This window comes from Anser anser, assembly GCF_964211835.1.
Source record: "Anser anser genome assembly, chromosome: Z".
NCBI classification, from domain to species: Eukaryota; Metazoa; Chordata; class Aves; order Anseriformes; family Anatidae; genus Anser; species Anser anser.
Genome location: NC_139723.1, coordinates 25,445,963 through 25,473,347, shown reverse-complemented (window position 1 = coordinate 25,473,347; position 27,385 = coordinate 25,445,963). Strand labels below are relative to the sequence as shown.

Genomic DNA, 27,385 nt, shown 5'->3' with positions numbered 1-27,385 from the left:
TTTAAATTAATGTATTAAACATGTAAACCTATGTAAACTACACACATATACTATGTTTCCTCTCTCCATTACTCAAGTCAGCTTTCAGTCTGTCTTGACAATGCCATAGGCCAGAGTGACAGCTAATAGTGCCATTGAGTTACTCTATTTACTCTAGTTTTACTATGGCTTACTGCCTTTAAATCTTCAGGTAATTGTTTTATCTGGACACCAGCATAATAACTTACTTCTAAAATACTGTTCCAAGCAGTGGTATTGAGCTTCTTGTACTTACATTCTTCACTTCAGGCTCTTATTCAAGTACCTCTTGTGAAAATGCACTGCCTAAGTTGGAATAAGTCTACCCAGCCTTACCTCCAGTTTCAAGACAACTGAAACCCAAAGAGACTTCTGAGAAAATGCACGGAATGTTGAAATAGGAGAAAATTACTTCCTTGTGGCTAAAAAATTTGGCTGAGACAGGTCCACCCTAAAGGAAGAAGTGAAGCTATATGCAGCACTATTCATTATTTGGAAAATTGGAAGTTACTAACATGAATAGTCTATTAAAAATATTGTTGAACAATTCATAGAATGTGAAAAGGCTGTTTTTCAGTATTAGTGTAAAGAATCATTTTTATTCAAGTACCAAACCTTTGTATTTTCTACAATGTTTTACTGACTTTGTATCTTACGTACTTAAAAAGAGTCTCCAATACAGAAAAAAAAAAGTACCATCAACATTTCTGTTAGTGTTTGCAAGTATTAAGAAGAGACAGCTCAAAATTTCTCTGCAGCAAAAATCCAAGGAGTACAAAGACAGAAAACTGGCAGAGCGGAGATGGAAAGCCTTGAAGAGTCAGGGCTCTTTGCCACTAGGAAGGTGGGGGACATGTTGGCCCATGTGCTAACGATGAGAAGAATTGGTGCCCCATGAACAGTCGCTATCCCTGACATCTCAGCTGCTCTCTTGGCAGAAACAACTGCAGCAGGCCTGCCTTTTCAGGGCTTTGTAAAGTAGTCAGGGGCACCACCACAAGCAGTTTGCCTATTAGCTCTTCTTTTCCTGTGTCTAGAATTTGATAGGTTATTATTCAAATAATATTTTTATGTTGTTGTGTTTTCAAAGAGAAAGATTCTGCCCAGCTCTAGAGGAAAAAGTGGGAGGTGGGAGAGGCTAATAATAAGGGGAAGAGGTTTGAGGAACTTCCCTGACAGCCTACTTCCACAGCTGTCCCTGGCTGATTGATCATTGCTCCAAGTTTCTCTGAGAAGGGCATACAGTGACAGTGGAAGAACTGATCTCCATTTATCCATACCTGCTTGCACCAACACAGCCTTTAAAATATTCATACAGTGCTCATACTCCCTGCAGGAGATTACTTCTGGTAATGGCCTATGCCTGAGCAGACACATGGGCTAGTTCGGTGTGTATAAATGACTGTAAAATGAACTGCAGCACGGAGTCTTGTAGCTCCTCCTCTGTGTTTCCAATAGCAAAGCAGGAATTCACCCTCCGCCTGGACTGTCACTGGGATTGGATGCCTCTTCTTTGCTTCAGCATGAGTTCTATCATGGAGGCAAAGGTAGGCCTAAGAATAAATGTTACCTGAAAGAGACAATGCAATAGTCATAGTAATAAGAAAAATTGCTTTCTAGTTAATGAGTTCCTTTGTGTTTTCTCAAAAGGCAACTGAGGACTAAGTATCTGCTAGTGTCTGTTAAACAGTATGAATATAGGAATTTTACAGGTATTCTGTTCCATGAGAGGTTTCAATTATACTGTTGGTTTCATAGTGCAACATAATTTCATAAATAATATCTGAAAAAGTGACACGCTTATAGTCAGTTGGAATGTAACACCCTCCACCACCCAGAAACTTTAGTATTAAGGAAAGACACCATTGGGAAAGCAAAATATGTGACTGATTTTATTGTAGGGGCCAAACGTGTAGCATACTAATAAAGGAATTACCATAACACAGACTATCATTATATCCAGCAGCTGCATGTGTTTCAAAGAGGAGCTGCGATACTTTCTGAAGGTGCAGCTGTGAATGCTGTTAGAACTTCTGGGTGTTGTACAGAATGTCACTTAAATCTTATACATTTTGGCAGTTCACTTTTTGTCACAAGTTTTATGAAGTGATGTGATGAAGTTGTCCTTTCCAGAAACACACTGTCAAGGGCAGTTTCACCTGTTAATCACATAATAGTTACTACTGTGATCAGGGGTACGGGCAAATTCTTACCACACTGCTGCAAGTTTAACAGGGCAATTGCTCCACAGCTGGCTGAAGCACAGATACAGATCTGCCAACCTACTGACTCATGCTATGGGCTAAACCTGGTGTCTGTGACTTCAATTTGTGTTGAAATCACAGTGTAATGATCACTGCTGTAATGGATTGCATTATTCATCTTTGTCCAAAAGGCGTTCTTAGGCCTTAAAAATTTAGAAACTAAATTCAAATAATTCAAATAGCTGGAAGATATTTTATGTATATATTGAACTTCATCCTCCTTTTTGTAAGAACTTTTTGCTTTTGAAAACAGAAATACTGTAAATCAAGCAAACGGGAAAAAGCAGCAGAGATTTTAATACATTTCCTTTATGAAATAAATAAATACTTTTCTAAATATATTGTTTAAAAAAATTTGGGGTGTAAATCAACTAAAGTGGCTAACCAGGTGCTAGCTGGCAAGATGAAAAGCAAAGCAGTAGCAGCCAGTTAGGAATTTCCAGAGTGTACTAATGCTTTTGAACACAAAACAAAATAATAGTTAACTAAACCAGTCCTTTCAAAATCTGGGCTGATCCACAGAATGTGGATCCACTAAGAGTGTTTGTTGTTGTTGTTTTTCCTTTTTCTCTACTTAGCAGTCCTTTTTTGAGCTCTCTTCTTGATCTTCCAAGCATCACGAAGGCCAAGTGAAATTCCAGTTAACCTTAAACACTTGAGACCTCATGCTATCATTGTCCTCCCTCAGACTCAGTGTTTCTTCATTCTTTTACTTTATTTGAGTCCTATTTCTATAACAGTTCTTCTGTCTCAAAAACCATATATCATATATGGTTCATGTATATACATTGTACATATATCACTTGTACTACTGAAAAGAGGAACTTAAAAAATTCTACAGCTCTTATCCATTTTAAAAATGTACAAAATTGGCAATTCAAGACATGCTACTGATTTATGTTTCCTAAAATGTTATACTCTTGTTAACATTAATCTAAATTTAATTTCAATTATTTGTACAAAAATACGCTTATGGAAAGAAAGAAGACTGCTTTCTCACACTTGCAAATGTTATTTATATATAAGAACTGTGAAGTGATAGGCATGTATTTAACCCATTGAACATAAAAGAGCCTATTGCTACATTTGAATTGAATATAGCACAGAGTCCGTACTTTCTATTAAAGAATTTTTGAAAACTTCTCTTTCAGATTTGAAATAAAGCAGTTTTTATATTTTTATTTCTCAAAGGAGAAACTAAGTAAAAGTAAATGAAGGTGAGTTTGAAATATTACACAGAAAAATGTTATGTGAATTATGTCACATATTCAGCGGTTAAAGGTGGCTGGACCTGTTTTCACACCCATCTCAATATGTAAAGGATGAATTGAGAAAGTTAACAACAGAACAAGTGTGAAATGGAATATGAATACACCCATCCTTTAAAACTGCAAGGTAGTACATGGGTGGACACCGCCTTCCAATGTTATTCACACTAGATTTGTCAATGGTAAACCCACAGAGTGACTGATTGAGTGAAAATTTATTCTGCACAACTACTTCTGTATTTAGTTCTTCCTCATGAACATTTCAAATGTTCACTACACTGTTGGCCTTAGTGCCATGGATTTAGCTTAATGTTTATAGCTAAATCAATTAAATGTGATGTAAGATAACCATTTACATATTGCCACATAATTTAAAAACTGTGGATTGCATTTATGAACTAAATTTTCAAAGCTGAAAAGTGCAACAGAGATTACAGTAATGCTGCCCCTGCAAAATACATATTCCATAAAGATTTTCCTAAAAACATCAAGCATCTTTTGTTTTCACCCCATAAAAACATTTAGATGATGAGAATTTTAAGGTGTTGTGGTTTGACCCCAGCAGGCATCTAAGCCCCACACATATGCTTGCTTACTGCCTCCCAGCGAGATAGGGAAGAGAGTCAGAAAGGTAAAAGTGTGAGAACTAGTGGGTTGAGATAAAGACAGTTTACCAGGTACAGCCAAAGCTGCATGCACGAGCAAAGCAAAACAAGGAATTTATTCACTGTTTCCCTTTGTCAGGCCATTTCAGCCATTTCCAGGACAGCAGCATCCCTCCCACACAGCATTTTCTTGGAAAGACAAACACCATTGCTGTAAATGTCCACCCTTCCTCCTCCTTTTCCCCCAGCTTTTATTGCCTAGCATAATTATTATGGCATGAGACATCCCTTTGGCCAGTCTGGACCAGCTGTCCTGGCTGTGTCCCCTCCCAGCTTCTGGTGCAACCCCAGCCTCCTCACTGGCAGGGCAGTGTGACAAGCAGAATAGTTCTTGGCTCCATGCAAGAACTCAGCACTACTCAGCAATAACTAAAACATCAGTGTGTTACCAGCACTGCTGTAGTCACAAATCTGCAACACAACATCATAAAAGCTGCTATAAAGAAAATTAATTCTATCCCAGCCAAAGCCAGTACACAAGAAAAATCTATATAGCTACCTGGCTGAAAAGGACACATTTGGAGAATCACCAAATAAATAATACTGCTTTGCTTTCTTGTTTTCACATAATGAATTTATTCCTCATTCACATCAACTACTACTACAGGCACACAGTTATTTTATTAATATCAGTGGATATTGTCTCTTCACATCTTGTGATATGTACTTCCTAAACAGGTTCACCTATATTTATGGAAGAATATTGCTTTCATTAACAGTTTGTCCACTCTTCATGGAGAATACACACTGTGGTGTTCCTACTCACACAGGTGGTCCCATTAACATCAAGGCAATTATCAGAATGGGTAAAGTGTATGAAACGGATATACTCAAAGGAAAAAAAAAATCCTTGCTCAATGACATAAATGACAGGATATCTTTCAGCTTCAACAGTATCAAGTTTTCATTCTGATTATATTCTCACATCAGGCTGTTGAAATAAGTCCAGTCAGTGGGTTACTGAAAGTAACTGAAAGTCAGCATTTGCAATTCTACCCTCAAAAACTTCCTTTTCCCTTCTTCTGGACAAATTTAAGTTCTCTTTTGGGACTTACTCCTTAAAACCTGTATTTCAAATGTGTGGTTATATTATAATTATACTCTGGTTTTCTTATGTTTTTGAGTGCTCTTCCCAGAGAATGGTGCATTAAGCTATATTGCGCAGTTCCCCAAGGGAACACATCTCTCAGCAGGATTTGATTTAAAATGCTTGTGAAGAGTTAGGTAATTGTTCAGTGAAAAATGTTTGGTGTCACACAAATTCCATATGTTCACTAGGGTATGTACTACCATAACTTGTAATTATGACAGTTATAATTAGCTGCAAAGGCAATGGAATCATAGCAAGGACAAACTAAGGTGGCACAGGATTTGCCGGCAAATTCCTTATGTGTTGTCTCTGTAAAGTAGTTTCAGATGCTATATTTAAACGAACTGAGTTCTTTCTTTCCCTTCCCATTCGAGTTGTGACATCCATTTTTTGGATTACATTCCAGTCTTAATTTATTTAGAATGCTTTCCGTTCTGTTTAATTCCTTCTCAAACTTTCCCTTGGATGACTACCACTCTTCCAAAGAGCATATACTCTAAGTGGAATCAGTTTATCAGTTTCTCCTGGGTAGTAATCTACTATTCAGAAATACTCTTATAGTCAGGGTGAATTTTAACAACTTATAAGATCTCCAGCTCCACAGGTGTGAGCTGCATGCTTGGAACAACTAAAAGACTATCTGAAATTCATTTAAGATTGCCAATAGTTTATAAATAGACTTAAAATAATAGGACATTAAAAAAGACATGGTTAAAAAAAATGTGTACCCCCTGCTGCTTATCATTCCATCTTTGGATAGTTGGCACTATTTAATATACTGTATTCCAAGAAAATTTGGAGAAATATTGATCATATGAGTTATTTCTTATTTAAATCTGTGAGATCCCCATGCTCAAGAGTTTCTGCAGCCTATTTCCTTCTATCCATCCCCGTTCCTAGTTCTGGCTGCCTGTGACACCAGCCCTGGTGCAGTGCAGACATGCCCACGGATCAGGCCGCTGGGCATGGAGCTCCATGTGCAGAGCTGGGAGCAGCCCTGCTGGGGCAGCCCCTGCCTCCCCAGGAGTTGCATCAAGCCCTGGCTCCTGCCCTTGGTCCCTGTGCCCTGTGTTCTGTGCCCAGCACCCGCCCCATGGACCAGACTGGCAAGTTGTGCCTAGCATCAGCCTCATCACCATTTGCTGGTCTGGTGGTGATGGCCTGCAGGCTGTCCCCGGCTGCCGTCCCTGTTCCCTTGCTGTCCCTCCCACAACCATGAGGCTGCACATCATCCCCTCGCCCACTTGCCTGCCTTATCTCAGCCTGACCATCACTTGTTTAGAGGTGCTGACTCACAGCAGATAGGCTCATAGGCTGTCTTGTTTACTTGGACCTCCCAATGGCAATGTCCTTTTCTGTGAGATGTGTAGGTGCAAAGTGCATAGTAGCCCAGTAAATATGAGTGCTGTTGCTTGCAACAAGACAAGGTTTTGTGTTAAGTTGACACCATCCTCAGGACTTGTCAGCCTTTGTATAGCCTGACTTTGCACAGCCTATATGACTTCACTTGTCCTGACTGGAGACTCAGGATGCTAATGACTTGCCACACTCGCCCCCACGATTCAAACTGAAACCTTATGACCCAGGGGATCTTTGGGAGTGTGAATGTAACACCAAAGAAAGGTGCAGGCACTAGATGTTTCTTTATATGTCATTTTAACTGTATACTACTTGAACTATAAATGTGCTAATTGGTAATTGGACTAACAATTCTTTGATTAGACAGCTAAGACAGTGTGTTTGTTTTGCCAGAAGGTGGTGTGTAGCAACCTACTGGGAATTCAAGCAATCAACACTAACTTGTATCCCATAAACTAGTGACAGTATGAAGTGCCCCTTGATCTGTCAAAATCTTCCTACGCATTGCTGTGGTCAGATGTCTTCTGCCACTTTTGATGGGTATGCTACATGCCCTCCAGGTATAGTTATTGATTTACTTATGGCCAGAAATCTTTCTGATCCCTTTTCTCTCTAATGTTGTTCTGTCAGTCTGGTACGGCTGTGAAATAAATTTAATGTGATTGTGTTTTTCAATCTTTGTTAAGTTGGCTAAAGCATTTTATAACACCTAACATATGAAGGATTTATTTATTTATTTATTTATTTATACTCTTACATATATTTTAAATAACCTGAGAATTAAATCTACTTCATCAATATGATATTCAATGGAATGCTAGAGCAGGAAAGTTAATTAATTTACAGCTAAAAATATTTTAAACTCCAGTGCAACTGAATCTGAGTTTTCACTTTTTTTTTTCCCAGTTAATTAATTTAAACTTAATTTTCAAATGTGCTTTTTAAAGTTACTATGACTATTTTGTTGTTCTTCTAGGTTAAGAGAAACATAAAACACAAGAATCAGGTGAAAAGTTTCCTTTTTAGATCCATCTGTACAAGGCAATTTTTAAAATCTTAATTTGCTAATGGATTATTTTTTGATAGAGATATAGATATTATAGGGATTTCATCAACTTGATAATTTTCATGCACAAACACTATGTTGTAATGCATATTAATAGTTACCAGTTTTTATATTTCACACATATAATTATCATGATTAAGCAAGCACACTATTTAGAAAAAACAAAACAAAACAAAACATCCAAGAATCATTAACAGAAACATTGGTTTTGGCCAGGAGGATAATAGCTAGTGAATGAAATCAGACTGAAACCACCTAAACAAACAGAAACTTTATATATTTAGAAGGAGGGAAAATCCTTGGAAAACCCCAGACAAGTTATGCTGCTTCAATGAAGATGTGGAGCAGAGTTGTGCAATTTCAGCTTTATTGCACTTGATGGAAAAAATCTGCAGTAAAAGTCTAGAACAGTTGGAAATATTTGACATTAAAACACTTCTCAAAATCACAGCAACAGATTTAGGGCTTATATATTTATGCGAATTAATTTACTTTGATATCCATATATCTACACAGAAATATTTAGCTGATTATAAGCCTTGTTCATGCATTGTATGGGTCTAATTTGAAGAACTGCTAAAAAAAATCTTGATCCTTTGTATTTCACAGCAAGTCCTATCAATTGCTCCATCCTTTATAACAGAACTAACTACAAAACTGAAAATGTCCCTGACTCAGAAAAATCTGAAACATTCTTGAGAAAATTCAACTCTCTCCTACAATTCTTTAAGATAAAAAATATGAAGTGTTGAAACAGGTGCCCATATCTTACAATCATATGATTTTATCAACTCTTTTTGAAGCTTTAACTGTACACCCAGTACAGCCTTAACATTAACTGAGTTACTTTTGCAGTGGTGTCTCTAACATACTAACAAGTTTCTTTCTACACATATTTATTTCAGATACACTTTGTAAAGCTCAAAATGCTTGATAGACTCACCTGCTCGACACATATTCATCTCTGTTAATAAAACGGCAGAGTCAATGGTAACTAAAACAGCTAAGTGGGAGAACTGCATCATCCCACATAAAAAGATGCATTTTTTCTGCTGCTGAAAGCTTTTCTATGGCAGATCACAAAATCACAAAATGTCTGAGGTTGGCAGGGACCTCTGGAGATCATCTGTTCCAGCTCCCCCATTCCCCACCCAATCAAGCAGGGACATCTAGAGCAGGTTGCCTAGGACCACATCCAGATGGCTTTTGAAGATCTTGAAGGAAGAAGACTGCACAACCTGTCCTGGGCAATCTGTTCCATTGCTTTGTCACCTGCACAGTACAGAAGTGATTCCTGATGTTCAGAGGGAACCTCCTGTGTTACAATTTGCACAGGCTGGCAGGAGGGCAGAGCCCTGAGGCCCGGGGGCAGAGGGGGCAGTGAGCAGGAGGCAAAAGCTGGGACGATGGGGATTGGCATGGGCTGGCCCCGGGCACCCCTCAGCTGCAAACCTCTCGCTGGGAGCAGCTGCAGAGCTGCAGGCCTGCAGCAGGGCAGCACACGCTTTCAGGGGGAGCAAAGCAGTGGTGCTGGGCACCTGGGGAGGGAAATGCCGAGACGAACACCCTGGCCCTCCTGGCAAAGAGCGGCATTACCCTCTCCCACCAGACCGACCCCATCGGATTCTGGGTACAGCGGGCATGTGAGGAGGCCGTGAGCACAGCAGCAGGAAGAGGGGAGGACGGCAGCAGGGGTGGGGATGGCAATGACCAATGCATTGTTGGCAGCACTGAGACTTTTTCCTGTAATTGTATTGCTTTGCTACTCTGTGTGATAGTGAGACACTGAGGACCTCTCTGTGTCCTGGAGGGCTGCCACATGCCCCCAGCAGCTAGCCCAGCCCTGGTCTTGCCAGCTCCGGGGCTGATGTCCCAGTGTCATCAGCGGTGTGACCTCTTGGGGGGTGGTGCTGAGGCCTGGGAGGTGGGGGCCTTCCTATTTGGGGCTCACTGGGGCCCCCATATGGATGGTCCCTGCCCCAGCTGGAAGTGGAGAGACCTGCCACAGCCTCCCTTGGCTCCCCATGAGGGACTTCTCGCTCCCTGGGGACAGCAACAAGGGTGGTGGGGGGTATCTGGGAATTCACAAAGGCCATCTCCTGAGGTGCTAGGGAACTCCTCCATGTTGGTTTCCCTGGGGCTGCTGGAGGGCTCTGGGCTGGGGGCAGGAGTCTCTGCTGGGGAGGCAGCTGGGCTGGGGGTACCTGTGGATCTTGCCTCCTGTCCCACGGCAGGGTGGGAGATGCCAAGGACCAGCAAGCTGCAGGTCTCCCTGCTGCATGATCACATGGTGACATCAGTTAAATGGTGTACAAATATTGCTGTACATTTCCAGTGGTTAAGCTTCAGCAGTTGGACCAGAAGCTCTTTCTCCAGGCTGAAGAGACACAGGGTACCAGTGTCGACATTCTTCAGCATGAGCGCCTGTGAACACTTGGTCCCAGAGATGAGCCCCAGCTGCTGGCACAGCCAGGACAGCAGGGGCAGGAGCAGCGATGGGTTCGCCTGGAAGAGGTACACCCAGGAGTGCTAGTGGAGCATGCCCACAGAAGCCCTGGGCACCAGTCCTGCCACACATGGCCAGGTTGCTTTGGGGCAAGGGAACTATGGGCAGCTGGGCTTTCCTGAGCTGTTCCTGCCTGGCAGGTGATGACTGATGCTGCTGCAGATGCTCTCATGATGAACTCTTGAAATTTGTCATTCACCTGCCTTGAGTGCACTGTGAAGCTCAGACTTCCTCCTGCAGCTGCTGTCAGTGCTTGCTGTCAGCCCACTGCTGGATGCAGGTGAAACAGAGCTGGTGGAGGCATGGAATTGCATAAGCTGCATCACCCCAGATGTTGAGGCATATGGGGCAGTGATTGTCCAGTGCCATGGCCATGCTATCTATATACTGCGGTGGGCTGGGGAGAGCTGGGGTTGATGAGCTGTTCCCTGTCACTGATGCTGCAGCAATGTGTGTCACACTAGAAAAGGAAGAAGGAGGCCATAGTCATTCACTGGCCTGGGGAGGGGTCCCTGAAGAAGAAAGCCCTCTCAGCTTCCCAGGGTGAGGTGTCTCCATGCTGTTCATGCCTGCTGTTGCAAGCTCACCTGTCTGTCTGATCCAAGCAGGGCCAGGGAAAAAAGCTGTAATGGCTCTGGGGATGGGTACCAAGAGTCACAGTTAGTCACAGCACAGTTAGCAGCTCCCTGAGCACGTGTGGTGTTTTTACTCACCTGGGCAGCTAAGCTTCACCACAACCACTCTCTCACTCCCCTCCTCAAAGTGAAAGGGGTGGGGGTGGGAATACGATGAAAAGGGTTCAAGGGTGGAAATAAGGACAAGGGGGATCACTCAACAATTATCATCGTGGGCAAAACAGAGTCAACATAGGGAGATTAATATAATTTACTACCTATTACTGACAAGCTAGAGCAGCGAGAGACTGAAAACAAACTGAAAACACCTTCCTCTCATCCTCCCTCTTCTACATCATCATCTTTGTGGCCCTTCAATGGACTCAGTCTTACAGCTCTATGTCTTTCTTGTACTGGTGAGCCCAGAACTAGACACGGTACTTCAGGTGTGGCCTCACCACTACTGAATATAAGGAAATTGAGGATGAAGTCAGAGCAGTAGAATGATCACATAAGTGGAGTGCATTTTCACTTACCATATGAATGTTACAGATTAAATTCACTGCTGAAAAAAAAAGGAGCTGCCATCATGGTCAGATAAGCATTTAAGAGAGAAACTTTGTGGAGTACCTGCTCCTGCTCTTCATATGCAGAATTTATTTTACTTCATAAATCATTACTAACTGCTTGCCACTAGAGGTCACGTATTTGCTGATGGAACAAAGTAAGAGTCGGACTTCTTTTTTTTTTTTTTTGAAACTAAAGGCAAAAGCAGAACAAAAGAGACTGCCAAGCTCTAGAAAACACTGAAACTAGTGTTTCTGAAACTAAATGAAATAATTGGTCCTTCTGTTTTGATCTGTTCATTAGATTCCAAGAGTAGAAAACAATCCATGGAACTCACTATGTGAGAAATCAAAGACTCTGTTAATTTTGTCACATTGTCACTGAAAGTGAAACATGAAATTTGAAGAAAACAGGCAAGATTCGGTTAGAAGTAAATTACACTACTGAGATACAAACAGGAGATGCCTCGAGTTTTCACACTGGGGCACATTCATTAGGCAGTTTAACAAACAATGGGAATAAATGTAGGAATTAATTTCAGGACACCAGTTTAGCCCCTTTACTATCACTAACCATGTAAAACAAACCTGTAAAGACTGATGCATACACTTAGATGTATACCACTGCAGGATAAATTGGCTGGTCTTCCCAAGGAGAAAAGTGTCACAGAAGTAAAAATAGAAGGTCCATCACTAAAGCCTTTAACAAGATAACCCTCCAAGAAAATTTCTCTTTTGCTCAAAAGATGGAAAAATTGATGTTGGTTCTTTGGGCCCATACTGTTGACAGAATTAGACATAGGGTCGATTAAATGCTAGTTTATTTAAGTTAGCATAGATACAAAACACTAAAGGTACCAGCACTGTAAAGGTAATGCTACATTGGCAGAAGCACATGACTGCCCTGAGGCACAATGTCATTTAGAGACACCTTTAGCTAGTTCAGATCCTACAGCACAAAATTACCTAGGTACTCTATAGATTTTTCTTTGTTCACTTTCAAAAGAATAAATGTGTTCAAAAAGAAACAAAACCAGATCATTTTTGCATAAATAATGAGACAACTACACGCAAATCTAAATGCTGATTTTATATTGTTTCCAATTTAAACATGTCATCAGGATTTAAATGGAATTAAGATTTTACTTAAAATATGAAACAATGAAGTTGGTCAAGAAAAGGATGACTGATGTATTAAATTTCTAGTTCTGCAAGCCTATTAAGCAGGCTACTTTCTGCTTTATTATGAGTCTTTTGGGGTGCTAACATATCCCAGTCCCTATGCCTGCCTGTATTGAGTTTCTGTGGCAAGGTTTTTGTGATGAGGGTGCAGATGGGGAGTCTACAGGGGGAACTTCTATGAGCTGAGTCCAGAAGCTGGCCCATGTTAGATAAGGGCCAGTTTCAGATGGTTCCAACAGGGACCCACCACTGGACAGAGCCAAGCCAGTGAGCGATGCTGAGTGTGCCTCTGAAAGAGCAGATTTAAGAAAGGGAAACAAACAAACAAGAAAACCTACTGTGTAACTACAGCTGGGAGGAAGGAAGGAGAAAATGTGAGAGAAGCAGCCCTGCAGACCCCAAGGTCAGTGCAGCAGGAGGGCAGGAGGTGCTCCAGGCACGTAGCAGCAGTCCCCCTGTGGCCTGTGCAGGGAGAGGCCCCTGGTGGAGCAGGCTGTCCCCCTGCAGCCCATGTGTCCCACACGGAGCAGATCTCCACGCTGCAGCCCCCCCGTGGAGGAGCCCCCGGTGGAGCAGGTGGATGTGGCCTGGAGGAGGCTGCGGCCCATGGAGAGCCCCCGCAGGAGCAGGCCCCGGGCCGGAGCTGCAGCCCGTGGAGAGGAGCCCACGCAGGAGCAGGGAGGGGGTCTGGGGGGAGCTGCCGCCCACCCGTGGGGGACCCGTGCCGGAGCAGTTTGCTCCTGGGGGATGGATGGACCCCGTGGTACGGAGCCATGTGGGAGCAGTTCTTGAAGAGCTGCTGCCTGTGGGCAGCCCCCGCAGGCTCAGTTCGGGAAGGAGGCATCCCGTGGGAGGGACCCCACGGGGAGCAGGGGCAAAGAGGGACCGTGAAAGAGCAGTGGAGACAAAGCATCAGGGACTGACCGCAGCACCCAGTCCCTGTTCCCCTGCACTGCTCAGGAAGAGGAGATAAAAGAGGGTGGATGGGGGGAAAGTGTTTTTAGTTTGTTTTTAGTTTCTCACTGCTCTAGCTTGTCAGTAATAGGTAGTAAATTATATTAATCTCCCTATGCTGACTCTGTTTTGTCTGTGACAATAATTGTTGAGTAGTCCCCCTATCCTTATCTCCACCCATGTGCTTCTTTTTTTTCATGTGTTTTCTCCTCTTCTTCTGTTGAGAGTAGTGGTTGTGCTGAGTTACCTATAGCTGTTAAACCACCAAAATGGGGAAATATACTTAGAAGAGATGTAGTTTCTTCCTTTTGAATGTCAAGAAATAGATAAAAATTCAAGATTCAAAGTTTCTCTTTACTGGAAAAAACAAACAAACAAACAAACACAAAAACACATAGAAATGAAGATACTTCACTAGGAGAAGTAAAACTGTTTAACAATTTATTTTGTATGAAATCCAACCTAGACCAATTAACTCGAAATGTATTATAAGAATCCAGTGTAATCTGCTTTGCATCTTGTTTTACAGCTGGTAGAGTCAATGGAATTATTGTACTGACAAAATGTTGTGCTATATTTTTGGGAAGTAATCTTACAATGAGAAGTGGGTCTGTGTACCAGTTGGCCTTTAAATGAGAGCAGAATGTCACACAGAATATCCACAAAGCTTCATTTTTTTTTTTTAACAGACGTGTCTTTCCCTACAAACCCTGTCCCCCAAATTCTTCACAAAAAAGACACTGTAGTTTCATTTTATTTATTTTCTCTCTATATACGTCATTATTCTTAGTTGCACCCTATTATTACTGACAGTTTACATAATCAGCTACACATTGACAGGTTTTGAGATGCTTGAAAAAAGTTTTATATATGTAGTTTTCACCTTACCTAATGTAAAACTCAACTGCTTTCCCAATTCAGAGAATAACAGCTCTCAAACATTTTAAAAATAATCTCTATTTCTTAAGCAAATCCACAGGTCTTATTTAAAATTCCTGTGGTGGATTTACGTCTGATGAACAACATGACATACCATGAAACCAAGCAACAGGAGAACTGCTAGGACTTCTGAATCTGTAGATACAAGACTGTGAAGAGAGATTTAAAATAGTTCCCCAAATATAGCAATTTTTTTTTTCAACATAGCAAACTTCTTCTTTAAAATACTAGTTTGCCTCTCCAAAATGTATTCCAGTGTGATACATCAGTTTTATTTCTCCTAGATTGTAGTTTCCCATTCCCACTTCACAGGAACTTTGGATCAGAAAAAGACCTCAGAGATAGGCAATTCTTGTGCCTTTATTCCAGTCATAAATTGATTGTGCTCCATCTAAAGAGTTTTACAATTCAATAAATCTATTAGAAGTTTGCTCCCAAACTCTCCCCCCTTAAAGATTCATAGTCTTCGAATTTACAATTAAATAAATAAATAAATAAATAAATATGGTCAGTTTGATCATTTGTTTTAGATTTTTCTTTTTGTCTTCCTTTACCTTTTGGTAGTTTATTGATTCTTGAAGAGCTGCTGCCTGTGGGAAGCCCACACAGGATAAGTTCGGGAAAGACGGCATCCCATGGGAGGGACCCCACGTGGAGAAGGGGCAGAGAGTGGCCGTGAAGGGGCGAGAGGCTGAAATGAAGCGTCCAGGACTGACTGAAGCCCCCATTCACTGTTCCCCTGCACTGCTTGGGGGACGAGGTAGAATAGGGTGGATGGGGGGGGTGGGGAAGGTATTTTAGTTTGCTTTTAGTTTGTCTCTGCTCTTGTCTGTTATCAATAGGCAATAAATAGCATTAATCTCCCTATGCTGAGTCTGTTTTGCTCATGATGGTAATTGTTGAGTGATCTCCCTATTTTTATCTCAACCCATGTGCTTTTTTTCATCTATTTTATCTTCCTCTCCTGCTGAGGAGGTGGAGTGAGATAGTAGTGTGGTGGTGCTTGGCTACCTACTATTGCTATACTATCAAAATTAGTTCTAATAACAATACACACATATATTGTATGATCACATTTGCCTTTTCCAGCAGTGATTTCCATCTAGTCCAGCAAATTATTCCCCTTAAATCTATTGTCATTTAAAACTCTGTGCTCTAGATACCTTCCTAGAAAACTGTTGTCGATTGACATTTTCAGGTGGGTTGTGTATCTAGTCTTGAATGTTGTGAATTTAAGCTTATTTAATAGTTTTAAATGATGTCTCATCATAAGGCATTTTACAAAAATTGTTAGGATCTACTGCATTTCTCTATACATTGCCTGTTGAGGAGCAACAGTATCACTCAGGCAATAAAACCAGTGCAAACATACATCATATTTTATTCTTTTCTTTGTCTCCCTGTCCCTGTGGCTTTATATTAAAATCTGTATTCTAGTAGGTGGCATAAACCTTCTTGAGAGTTCATTCCTATTTAATTCTCTGGATCATTCTGTCAGGGCCTACAGCAGACACCACAGTACTACAACTCCTACACTTTCTTAAAAAATGTTCTTGACTTCAGCTGGGCAGACTATTTTTCATAGTGAGCTCCACTTCTCTTTTTCCCTTCCTTTCTGTAACCTTCCTGTGATGATAAAACCAAAACCATCGTCTGGGAGGAGGCCCAGTAGATGAAGATAACAAAAAGCCCAACAGACCAAGCAGATCAAGGGAGGACTTTGTCTCATCAGTAGTACAATTATTTAGCAATTTAGTGGATCATTCTTACTGCTTTAGCATGTAAGTGCTCTAGTGAAGATCAGGATATTACTTCAAATGACATGTCCTACTTTATTTTAATTAGAGAAAAGAAAAAATACAATAAAATGCAAACAATCAAAAAAAATCCACATAGGCAAAGATGATCTTACTGATATGCTATTCCTGAAACAGATTAGCTTGCCAGCTAGTTTAGGCACATCCTTAGACCTCCCAAGGGGCTAGTTACAGGGATATATTTTGGTAACCAGCTGAGGAATAACCATCCCAGCCTACAGACTGAAGTGATGACAAGCTAATTTCAGGGTCTGGGGCCACCACTGACTAGCAGAGGAATGATTTGCTGGGGAGTAGCTACCTGTGGGCTTTGGTTGTGGGGTATGGTCAGAGCCCGAGGGGGACCCTGAGGTAGCTGAGGCAGAGGCAGGTGAGGAAGGTCTAAGGTCCAGGGAACCCCACAGGCCCCAGCTCCTGCCATGGCCCCTAGAAAGAGCAGCAGTAGTGGGAACAGCTGATTTCTTATTTGCAATTTATCCATGCAGATATATAGACACACATTCCCTTCCTTGATTTTTTTTTGTTGTCATTGTTTTGTTTTTCAGACGGTTATCTCCATGTAGCTGCTAACGAATATTTGAAAGTGCATGCTTCCCTCTGATGAGATGTGACACCAGGGGAAGTGAGGATGGGACTTCAGGAGGGGAATTCAGCAGGGAATTCGGGAGGATGCCCAAGCTTTCGGTGTGACCCTGAGCCAAAGTTGCTGCTGGCATCTCCAGTTTATTTCACTTGCCTCGAAAACGCATTGCACTCTCGAAAGGGGAAAAGCTCTACGGGACACACCTAGATTAACACTAGTGGTGCCAGCTAAGTGATCCCTGGACTCCTTCCCGGTCGTTCCTGTACAGATGACTGAAATAATTCCCACCACATGCAAACAAACCCCGTACTTCCTTGTGTGCTTGACAAGTAATCGCGGTCGGTGTCCGAATGACTTGCTCGGTGACGGGAAGCTCCTGCGGGTGGAAACTTTCTGCACTGCAGCCGGGGAACAATATTTTGTAAGGATGACATTTGCAAAGGCCAGGGCTTTTTGGCTGTAAGTGGGTTTCCACATCCGAGGGTAGCGTGCCAGCTCGCTTGCCTAAAGCGGGAAAGCACCGCGCCGGGGCTAGCGCTGCTTTCACTCTTCCCAGCCGTCCCGAGGAGCGCTCGGAGGTGTTTGGTGAAGCCGGCTCACGAGCGTTTCCCCTCAGGTGCTCCAAAATTTTACCCCCATTTCCCGCTCCGCGCCGCCCCCCGACCCCACTCCCGACTCCAGCGCCGCGATCGCGACCCGCGATCGCGACGCGGGGGCACGGCGACCGCAACGGCCGCGGCAGCCGTAACGGCTCGACCTTGCCCGGCCCCGGGGCTCTCCGCAGGGACAGCTGCCGCTGTTCCCGTCCCGCTCAGGGCGTGGCGCGGCGGGGCCGGGCCCGGCCTCGGGAGGAGGGGGAAGGCGCCGCCACCTGCCCCTGCCCCCGCCGGGGCCGGTGCCGGAGCCGGGCCCGGTGCCGTCCCGCCCTCCCTCCCCGCCGGTATTTAGGGGAGCGTCGTGCCCTGGTGTCGTTCGCAGCCGGTACCGGCATGAAGGGAGACGGCATTGAGAACCCGGCGTTTGAGCCCCCTAGCCCCGACCTCAGCGGCCAGCGACATGCGAGCCCCGCCGGGGCTGAAACCCCATCCCCGTCCCCGTCCCGAGCTGCGGTGGAGGCGACCGAGGAGGGTCCGTGCGGCTGGGGCCGCTGCACCCCCAAGGCTTTGCAGCTCTGCAACAACCCCGAGGGCTACCTGGCTGCCTACAGCCTCCTGGCCATCTTCCAAGGTAACCCGCGGGCCTGGTGCCCTGGGCAGGTGACGGTGTGTCCCCGGGCGAGCCGGGGCCGGGCCGCAGGGCTGGGCACAGTGGTGCTGGTTCCAGCGTGGGGATCTCGGAGATGCCCGAGCCTGGTCCCATTGCTGAGCTGTGGCAGTAGTGGCTTTGCTAGGGGAAGAAAGTACCCCAGGGCTGGAGAGGGAAGTTGCTTGTGCAGCGTTACTCTCCATACTCGACTCTGTTCTTCTTTTTTCTTTTCCTGCCTACCTCTGAACACCACTGAGGCTATGGCTCTGTCAGCTCCCTGCTTTATGCTGTTGTTGGTGCTGCTTCCCTATCACTCACAGTGAAACATACAAGCCAGAGAACAAGGTGTGTGATATAAACATGCACAGAGCTGCTGTTTTGTCTATGTGCATTTTGTTACCTGACTGCCAATTAAAAAAAAAAAGCCTGGCATGGTTGGGTGGGACTCTGGGTGATTAAGATGGCTTTCAAAGGTCTAATCTTGTTCTGTGGATCACGGTGCACCTATCTGTCTAATGCTTAACTAACAGCTTAACTTTGGAGAATGTGAAGTTCAGCTTGCTCTTAATTTCTGTTGTTTAGCTTCAGGTATTCTCCTCCTTATTTTTTGTAGTTGGTGACAAGACTTGTTAGGACCTTGGAGTGCCTTCAGTTTAGGACTTTATTGGACTAGCTAGAAAAGAAAGCTGTGTCACCTGAAGAAGTCTGAGGCTTTAAAGCTGATCTGTGTTGCACATAAAGAATGTGGCTGGGGGAGAGTGTGCACAGGTTCTGTGCTAAGAGAGCAAGTAGCCTGTGCTGAAGGCAACCATGGTGTGGATGGCTGTGCACCTGCCTGGAACCAAACTGAGGTAATTGGGATGGTCTTGGGAGAGCTGAGCTGGAGGCTCTCCTTAAACCTAGAAAGATACGACTGCTGCTCATATTGCTTGGGAAAATCCTGTAGAAGAACCAGTGTCTCTCAGAGTGCATCTTCTCAAATTCTTTTTGATTTCAACCTGTTTTCAATCTTTTTTTTTCTTATAATACATCTTTTCTTTTAGAAAAGTGTCTAGAGAGTTTTGGGTAGTATTTGTTGTTCTTCTCTGTATTTGAGAGACCATGCTGCAGCTGTTATGACCAGGAGATGATTACTGTTTTCTTGCCATAGCTCATATTTTCTCTAACAGTAAAAGAATCAATCAAAGAATCATTAAGTTTGGAAAAGAACTCCAAGGTCATCTGGTCCAACCATCCCCCTACTACCAATGTCACCCACTAAACCATGTCCCTAAGCACCATGGCCAACCTTTCCTTGAACACCCCCAGGGATGGTGACTCCACCACCTCCCTGGGAAACCCATTCCAGTGCCTGACTGCTCTTTCTGAGAAGAAATGTCTCCTCATTTCCAACCTAAACCTCCCCTGGTGCAACTTGAGGCCATTCCCTCTAGTCCTGCCACTTGTGAGAAGAGGCCAACCCCCAGCTCCCCACACCTTCCTTTCAGGTAGTTGCAGAGAGCAATAAGGTCTCCCCTGAGCCTCCACTTCTCCAGACTAAACACCCCCAGGTCCCTCAGCCACTCGTCATAGGACTTGTGTTCCAGGCCCTTCACCAGCTTTGTAGCCCTTCCCTGGATACAGAGCGGAAGAATTTCTTACATAACAGACTTCAGTGGCAACTGAGTTGCCAAAGATCTATTAGAAGAATAAGGATAGAACATGTCCCAAAGCTGACATCGAAATGTTTCAGAGTGTGTTGTACTAAACAGCATCTTGACTACTTCCAGCAATTCAATTTGTTGTAGCAATGTTTCTTAAAATCTAGCTTGTGTTGAGTGCTTGTTTGGCTGAATAATATCACTTGAATTTTATCTTTAAATAGTAGTAGGGTAGGTTCTCAATAGCAAAAATTTTGTATTTCCAGAATATCTGTCCCCTTAAGATGCTGTGTGTGTTCCTTACGATGCTTATCTTGGTCCTGTTATCTAACCATAGATGTATGCTAGACCTCAGAGGGATACCTGTCTAATCTAGTTCAGATTTTGAGCCTTAGTGTACGGAAACATCTGATGCTTCTTTGGAAGCTGTTATAGGCCTGGCTACCGTAGACCTTGTGGCACTCTTAAAGATTTGTTATCTGGACTTTCAGAACAAGTACTCTTTGCTTTGGCTAGCCTGCAGGAGGAAACTGGACATTGAAGGCTAGAATTGCCTCTCATTTCTTGAGAAGCAGAAAAAACAAGAACAGGTTGCAGACAAGGAATTCAGTGCTGTATGTGATGCTGCAAAAAATATTCAGGTGTTGCAGTTTCAGGGTTTAGGTAACTTTCAAATCCTAGTTGTGTGGTGCGTGTTTTTATCTAAACTGCTGCTGTACTCTGGGTTTGTTTCTAAGTGTTTGATTCACTCTCCAAATTACAGCAATAATCACTGAGGAAGGTAAAATGTAAACATTTTGTATTGATAACATACCTCTAGGAAAGTTTTATCCTACTGTGCTGAACAATAATGAAGTAATCATTAACATGCTCCTGATGTGTAGAAGTTTTTGCAGTTGACCTTCTACAGAGTGAGTGAACACAGTAGGTAGTTATCAGAAGTGTGTATGTGAGTGTGTGTGTGTAACTGAGGGCATGTGCTTGTCAGGTTACTTTCTAGCTGGCCTAGAAGAGAGGTGGTTGTTATCAGTAGCAGCAGATTGCCTCTATTTCAGCTAATTAGAAGATTCCAGGTGAAACTTAACTCTTTGTTTCTGGCTGTTTTTGTTTCAAGTACAGGTGAAACCTGTATTTCGAGAACAGAAAACATTTCTTTGCGTAGAACATGGTTACATGACTAATACCTGATTTCTGTATGGCACTTGAATTGCATAAATGTATAATTGCATCTTGTAATATAGTAACTGGATATGCTGCAGTTCATAGTTACAGTAGCAAACAAGGTAAAAGTTAGTTCACTACATTGAACACAAGCAAGTCTATTTATTTCAGATGTCAGTAATACTTCTGTTAAACAAAACAACAGAACTAGTCTTTGAGACTGGCCCAGTCTCATCTAGCTGTAAATTCTAGGTAACACTAATGTTTTATACCCTGATTGGATTTGTTACTGGAAGGACACTTATTTTAATGGAGTGTCTGCAAACTACTGCTTTAAATCTGTTACAACAACTGTAGAGTACTCCTTGGTAAATGGATGAATAAAATATGGTTTTGTTTTTTGTTAGAGCAAAAGAATTTAGTTTATGATTAATTGGTGTTCTGTGGATCAGTGCATGGTATACTTAAGCATGTGGCAGGACAGAAATGTTTTGGATGTTGACAGTTAAAACATAATTTGTATACTACTATTTAAGAGTTAAGATGTTCTTGTTTTTCAAGTAGGGCTGAAATCAAACAGGTTGTGTTTTTCCTGAGGAGACTTTAGTGGTTATTCACTAAATGATGCTATCAGAGAAATTGTGCTGCCATTTATCACATCTGCATTTTTACAGTTGAAATCTAATTATCCAATAAAATTGCATTGCAAGGTTTTTTATGGCTTTTAGGATGTAAATTTAAAGGAGACAGCTAAACTACAAGCAAAAAACAATGTCTTCTAATTTGGTAATCAACTCATTGAGTAGGTCACCTACTTCATATGAATGTTTTAAAGCTTTAGCAAATGTTCAAACTGCTTTTCAAATAGGAAAATTTGTTTGTTCATTCCTTCATGCTAGTATTGTTCTTTGGTCACTGCTCCTTTAGAAGAAAAGATAGTTGCCAAAGGAATAAATAATCACATGGAGACACACCTGAATACTTCTGTTAGTCCTATATGAATCTAAGTGTGGTGGCCAGACTGACAGGTGAAACTATCTTAATAAAAAGGCCATAGTGGTGTATCAGAAAATTAAGATTTTAAGGAGGCAGCTCTTGGTACAGAAAGCTAAAGTGCTTAGTTGTGGGAAGATTCCAGTGATAGGAAAACAGCTGGTTGACCACAGTTCTGGAGTAATTTTTTTAATAAGTAGAGGACTCTAGACAGCTCTGAAATTCAGCTTTTTGTAGTTGCACTTCTGGATAGTGCACTGCTTGTTGAAAGTTAACTTAAATCTATTGTTGTCCCCAGCCGGCAGTCCTCCTGTGCTGTTTTTGGAACAATGATAGAGAATCATGTCTGAATTTTTAGGAATAAGAGGGATAACTATAGGGTCTGTGTCTTAAGAGATGCTAATCAGTCATCTCTGAGGTTCCAGAACTCTTAATCTTATTTGCAGCAGTGACTTCAAGACCTCTTTAACTTTCCCAAGGTATACATTTTATTACAGGCACAATTTAATTAGACTATCAGCAAGATATCTAGCAATCTTATGAAGTATAGATATTCATCTCATTTTTAACAGAATCCTATTTTGGGACTGTTAAAAGTAAACTTTAGCTACTTGGTGTTGTCCCAAATGCAAACCAGAATGTGAGGCAGTTAGAAATTAAAGTTAGTACCTGCAGCCAAATCTTTTGTAAAAATGCACAATGTGTATAAGCATTCACTGGAAACTGCAACTGGCTTAACTTCTGCTTTTGGATCAGTTATTTTTTGGAGTTTGTTTTTTGCCTCTGCCTAAGTAGGGCAGTTCTTGCAAGGCCTATTTTTTCCAGGTCATCTGCTACTTCAGCTTCAGAGAAAATAAAGATTTAGAGGGCAAACATTTTTGTCAGTTAAAGTAAATCAACTCAGTTGCTCTGAAGTAGTTGCAGTGTTTTCAAATGGCTTTATGCTTCTCTAATATTGTAGTGGAGGTGGAGGATGCCTGTTCAAAAGCCTTCTTATATTTTCTCCCTACCATTACAAAGGAAAGATACATGTTTGACATAATTATTTGAAGGCTATGTCTTGTTAAATAACTTGATTCAGTCTTAGTGACCTGCATAAGAGTAAAAGCTACCTTGACTAATTTTAATTTGTACAGTATCTTCTGAAAATGTAATATAGTCACTTCAAAGTTTGTGCTTCAAACTGAATCTGGAACCTCAATACATTAACAGAGCTTGGGGCATGATATTTTGCTGGATGAATGCTTGAGTGTTAAATCTTTAATACCCACAGGAGAGAACAAAATTGAATAGGTCCTGTGCAGATTGGCTGGCTTAAGTTGGCAATGTGCCAATCCACTATATGCCCAGATTTTAAAGTTAATAAATACCTTAAAATGTGGCTTTGCAAGTATATTCATTGTAACCCTTCTGTTACACACTAGTAAGTTTACTGTTGCAACCCCATCAAATTAAGTACTTCTGACTAATTATGATTTTTGTTCTCTTGCAGGTATTGTGGTAAATGGCCTGATTAACATTAGTATTTCAACAATTGAGAAGCGTTACGAGTTGAACAGTTCCCTCACTGGCTTAATCTCTGCAAGTTATGACATTGCTTTTTGTATATTGTCACTGTTTGTATCTTTCTTTGGAGAAAGAGGGCACAAACCACGATGGCTGGCTTTCTCAGCATTTATGCTAGGATTGGGCTCACTCATATTTTCCTTACCACACTTCAGTAGTGGAAAATACCACTTTGGAGCTAAGCGTGAAGGTAAGCTTATTCTTATGTTTTGATTTATTATTTTTTCTGAAATCTCCATAGTGAGTTAGTGCAACTTTTAATTTGGTAACCCCCAGTTAATCTTTGAAGCCCTAAAAGTGGGGTAACATCATCTCTAACGATGAAAGTGAAATCCATGAGTTCAAGAGCTGTCTCTACACTAGACTTGTTTTTTCAGAAGAGATCTGAGTCAGATCTGTACTTACATGCAATGGTAGAGTAAAATGCTTTTTTTATTTGGACTGATGAATGCAATGAAAACTTAATTTGATTAAAATTGATTTGACATTTCTTTGTGAATAAGGATACAAGTATGTGGTGATTTTACCTTGCTGGGCAGCTGAACTTCAAAGAAGGGCCTTGTAGAAGCACAGAAAATTATTCTGTACTTCCCATCAAGGAGCGACGTTTGACCATGTCCCAGGAAGAAGGGCCTCAATACACATAGCGGTTGTTTAGGAGGACAGATGTCTTCATAACAGAGCACCACTCTCCTTCCCCTTCCATGCCTTTTATTGCTGAGTGTGACTGCATAAGGCATGGAATATCCCCTTGGTTGGTTTACGTCAGCTGCCCTGTTGCCCTTCCCCACCTCTTGCCATCCTACTGGCTTTTGGGTGTTGGAGAGAGTCTTGGTGCCGTGCCAGCACTGCTCAGCAAACATATTGGTGTGATACCAATGCTGTTCTAGCTGTAGGTGCAGAGCACAGCACTATATGGGTGGCTGCAGTGATTGTTAACTCCATCCCAGCCAGACCCAGTACAATGTTAGGTCAGTGAAGAAGAATAAATCTTAAAGAAAAGCTGTCAGACTTACTGTCTTCCTGTTGAAAGGCTACTGCATATTGCAATTCTGTTGTGCTTTGAACTATTGTCTACTGTAAAGTCATCCTGAATAATTCATTAAGAAGTTTCACTAGGTTCATCTAAAATGATGTAAACTTGTGGGTTTCTTTGAAATAAAGAGGAAACACCCAGAACTGAACTGCACAGAACAAAACGGTACTGAAATAGTGGTGGTAGTAAGCTCTGAGATCTTACGTAGCTTTCCTCATAAAATGACTTTGCCAAGTGCTGTAAATTTAATGCCATATACTTGTACCTCTGTGTGGTGGCTCACCTGTAGTTAATAAAGAAACATCCAGATATCTTTAAAGTAGGTTGACTTAATCTTTCATGGTTGTCTTTATTGTTATTGTAGTGCTTAACCAGATGTGTCTTTAATGACTAATCATATTAGAGTGCTAATCAAAAAAATCAGTAGCTATTGAGCAATCTTATGGAAGGTGCTCAGTATTCCAGCTGTTGATTCTCAGGTCACTTTTTGTGTTCATCACATCTTGCCATGCACTTCCATGAGGTATCCAGGTATTGACCTTTAATTAAACAACTTAGGTTGGTTATAGGTAAATTGTTTGCCATCCAACAAATAGATGTCAGAAGTTAGTTCAACTTTTAATGGAGTAAGGGCAAATTGGAGGAAAACCAAAACAAGATTCTTCAGTGTTTGGAGGCTATGAACAAATGATTATGTATTAACCCATAGTAGAACAGCAACAGCTTACTTGCTTCTGGCTATACTACAGACCTTTTTCCCAATTTCAGTTTTTGTATTACCCTCCCCTCCCTACTCTACTAGTATGTAAGAGAAGCTGAACTTAATTTAAATAAAGTTCTGACCTGTTTGTAGCTTTGTTTTGTATTGAAATGAAATACTGACTGAGCAGGTGTGTTGAAGGGAGTCAGCAACTCCCTTCAAGTATTGCAACTGATCTCTTCCCCCTTGTGCCAGTTCTGTTTGGAATCTTAGAGTCTGTTCCTGTTTTATCAATACATCCACCATTTCATTTGCCTTTAAAAGATGCTGTAGGAATTCAATACCTTAAGTTCTATATGAACTTTTTGAAATCTAGAATCTAGAAAATTTCAAATGGAGCATGTGTTTTTTTCATGGCCCTTTAAGCTGATTGAAATCATGCTATTTCTTTGATTGTTGTAATGTAGATGCCCAAGGTGTGACTGCTGAGGTGAGCAGATTTAAGGTCCTAACTTAAACCAAACACTATCAAAGATAAATGGCTACAGAGTTCAGGGCATGTATGGACTATGGAAGACTGAATATAAGTCTACAGGTGCCATTCAACAGCATCCTTTAATAGTGAAATTAACCACAGTACATGATTTTATCATGTGTGGTTTAGCTAGTCCTGATGTTGATGAAATGTCTTGGCCATACACTTAGTTGTAGAATTTAATAGCCCCCTCCTCCCCCCCTGAAAGCCTTCCTTGTTGCTTATTTGTTTGGATGGCTGTTTTATAGACTTAATTTATTGGGAGTGAACTCCATTTGGAAGTGCAACATACTAATTTTGCAGTCTATTTGTTTCTTGGTGCTTTGTATGAAAATGTACCACCTCATCTATTGTTGAACAGTTAACTAGCTGGTTACTTGGTCATTTCTGTTCATCAGTTGTATGTAAATAGTGAGTTTCACCTGAGGTATAATTGTGAAGTATAGTTCAGTGCAACATTTAATGATTGTCAGGTGAATAAATAAATCTAATCTGAATTAAAACTATTAAAAACTATACAAGCCTTATAATGGAGGCTAGACAGACAACTGGAAGTTACTATTTTAGCGTGGAATGCTCATGTACTTTTTTTGAGTATGCACACATGATACCTTGATAAATGATATCCCTACCTTATAAAACTACTCCCTTGGAAATGCTTGTTATATTACTCTGTAGGAATAGTTTACTCATTCAATAAGAAATAGATTAGCTGACCAGTGGACTACCTGTTTATGGAAATAAAAAAGCCATACCAAACACATCTTGTCTGATCTCCAAAAATTCTTCAGATTAAAAAGTGTAATCTAGATGTAGTCATCTGTTTGTTATGATGACTTAGTTACGTTATATAGGGTCTTCAGGTTCTGAGCTGGCTCTTGTATTTGGGGTCAGGAGCTCCATCTAGTGAATTTTTCTGTAATGAAACTGTTCTTTAATTACTGAGACGGTACAGAGTACTGTACATACCACAGTAGGAATGATGTTATAATCAACATACTTTTGAACTTCCATCTCAGCTGAAACAATTAACTTTGTATGAGATGGCTTTTGCAGCAAATGTGAAACATAGTTCTTCACTCTGCAGAGGGAGGATAACGTCATTGTGAGGACTGTCAAGCATTGGAACAGGTTACCCAAAGAGACTGTATGGTCTCTGTCTTTAGGGCTTTTCAAGACCTTGCTGAGTTAAGTTCTGAGCAAGCTGGTCGGCAGTTAATGACTAAATGACCTCCAGATGTCTCTAGTGATCTGAATTATTCCATGAATGTCTTTAGTAACGTGTCTTTAGGAAAATAACAGTTTGGGATAATAACAGTTGTTAGCCATTTGAGGTGAAATGTGTATGGTGTGATTTAATGAGGTAATGAGTGAGAATGACTTGGGCACCTTTCTTCAGTTCCCTGTTTTGCTGGAAGCTCTGGTGAATTAGTCTTCTAGGGTCTGAGAATTAGTGAGTCTTCTCAGAAGGGCAGTAATTTATCCTCTTTCTTAGAACATGCTGAGGACAAATTAAAGATTGAAGCAGACTGTGGCATTTGGGTACTAATGGTGATAGATGTGTACTTTAAAATGAGGGGGGATGATGACATTTTTTGTGATGCCAGCTTCTAATTTG

At 41.6% G+C, this 27,385-nt stretch overlaps 1 protein-coding gene and 1 long non-coding RNA gene across 2 annotated transcripts in view; both read left to right on the top strand.

Moving 5' to 3' along the window:
• Positions 1-1,529: 1,529 nt before the first annotated feature.
• LOC310889733 lies at positions 1,530-17,061 on the top strand. The gene is made up of 3 exons (XR_014576745.1): positions 1,530-1,565; positions 15,056-15,251; positions 16,854-17,061. It is a non-coding gene; the product is annotated as an uncharacterized lncRNA (long non-coding RNA).
• A 714-nt stretch (positions 17,062-17,775) lies between these two features.
• Positions 17,776-27,385, top strand: part of SLCO4C1 (solute carrier organic anion transporter family member 4C1) — a 31,496-nt gene continuing 21,886 nt past the window's right edge. Inside the window, exons 1-2 of the mRNA XM_083818926.1 lie at positions 17,776-18,118; positions 23,423-23,686. Of these exons, the coding sequence (XP_083675052.1) occupies positions 17,881-18,118; positions 23,423-23,686 (502 nt within the window). The 5' untranslated portion in view covers positions 17,776-17,880. The remainder of the gene's footprint in view (positions 18,119-23,422; positions 23,687-27,385) is intronic.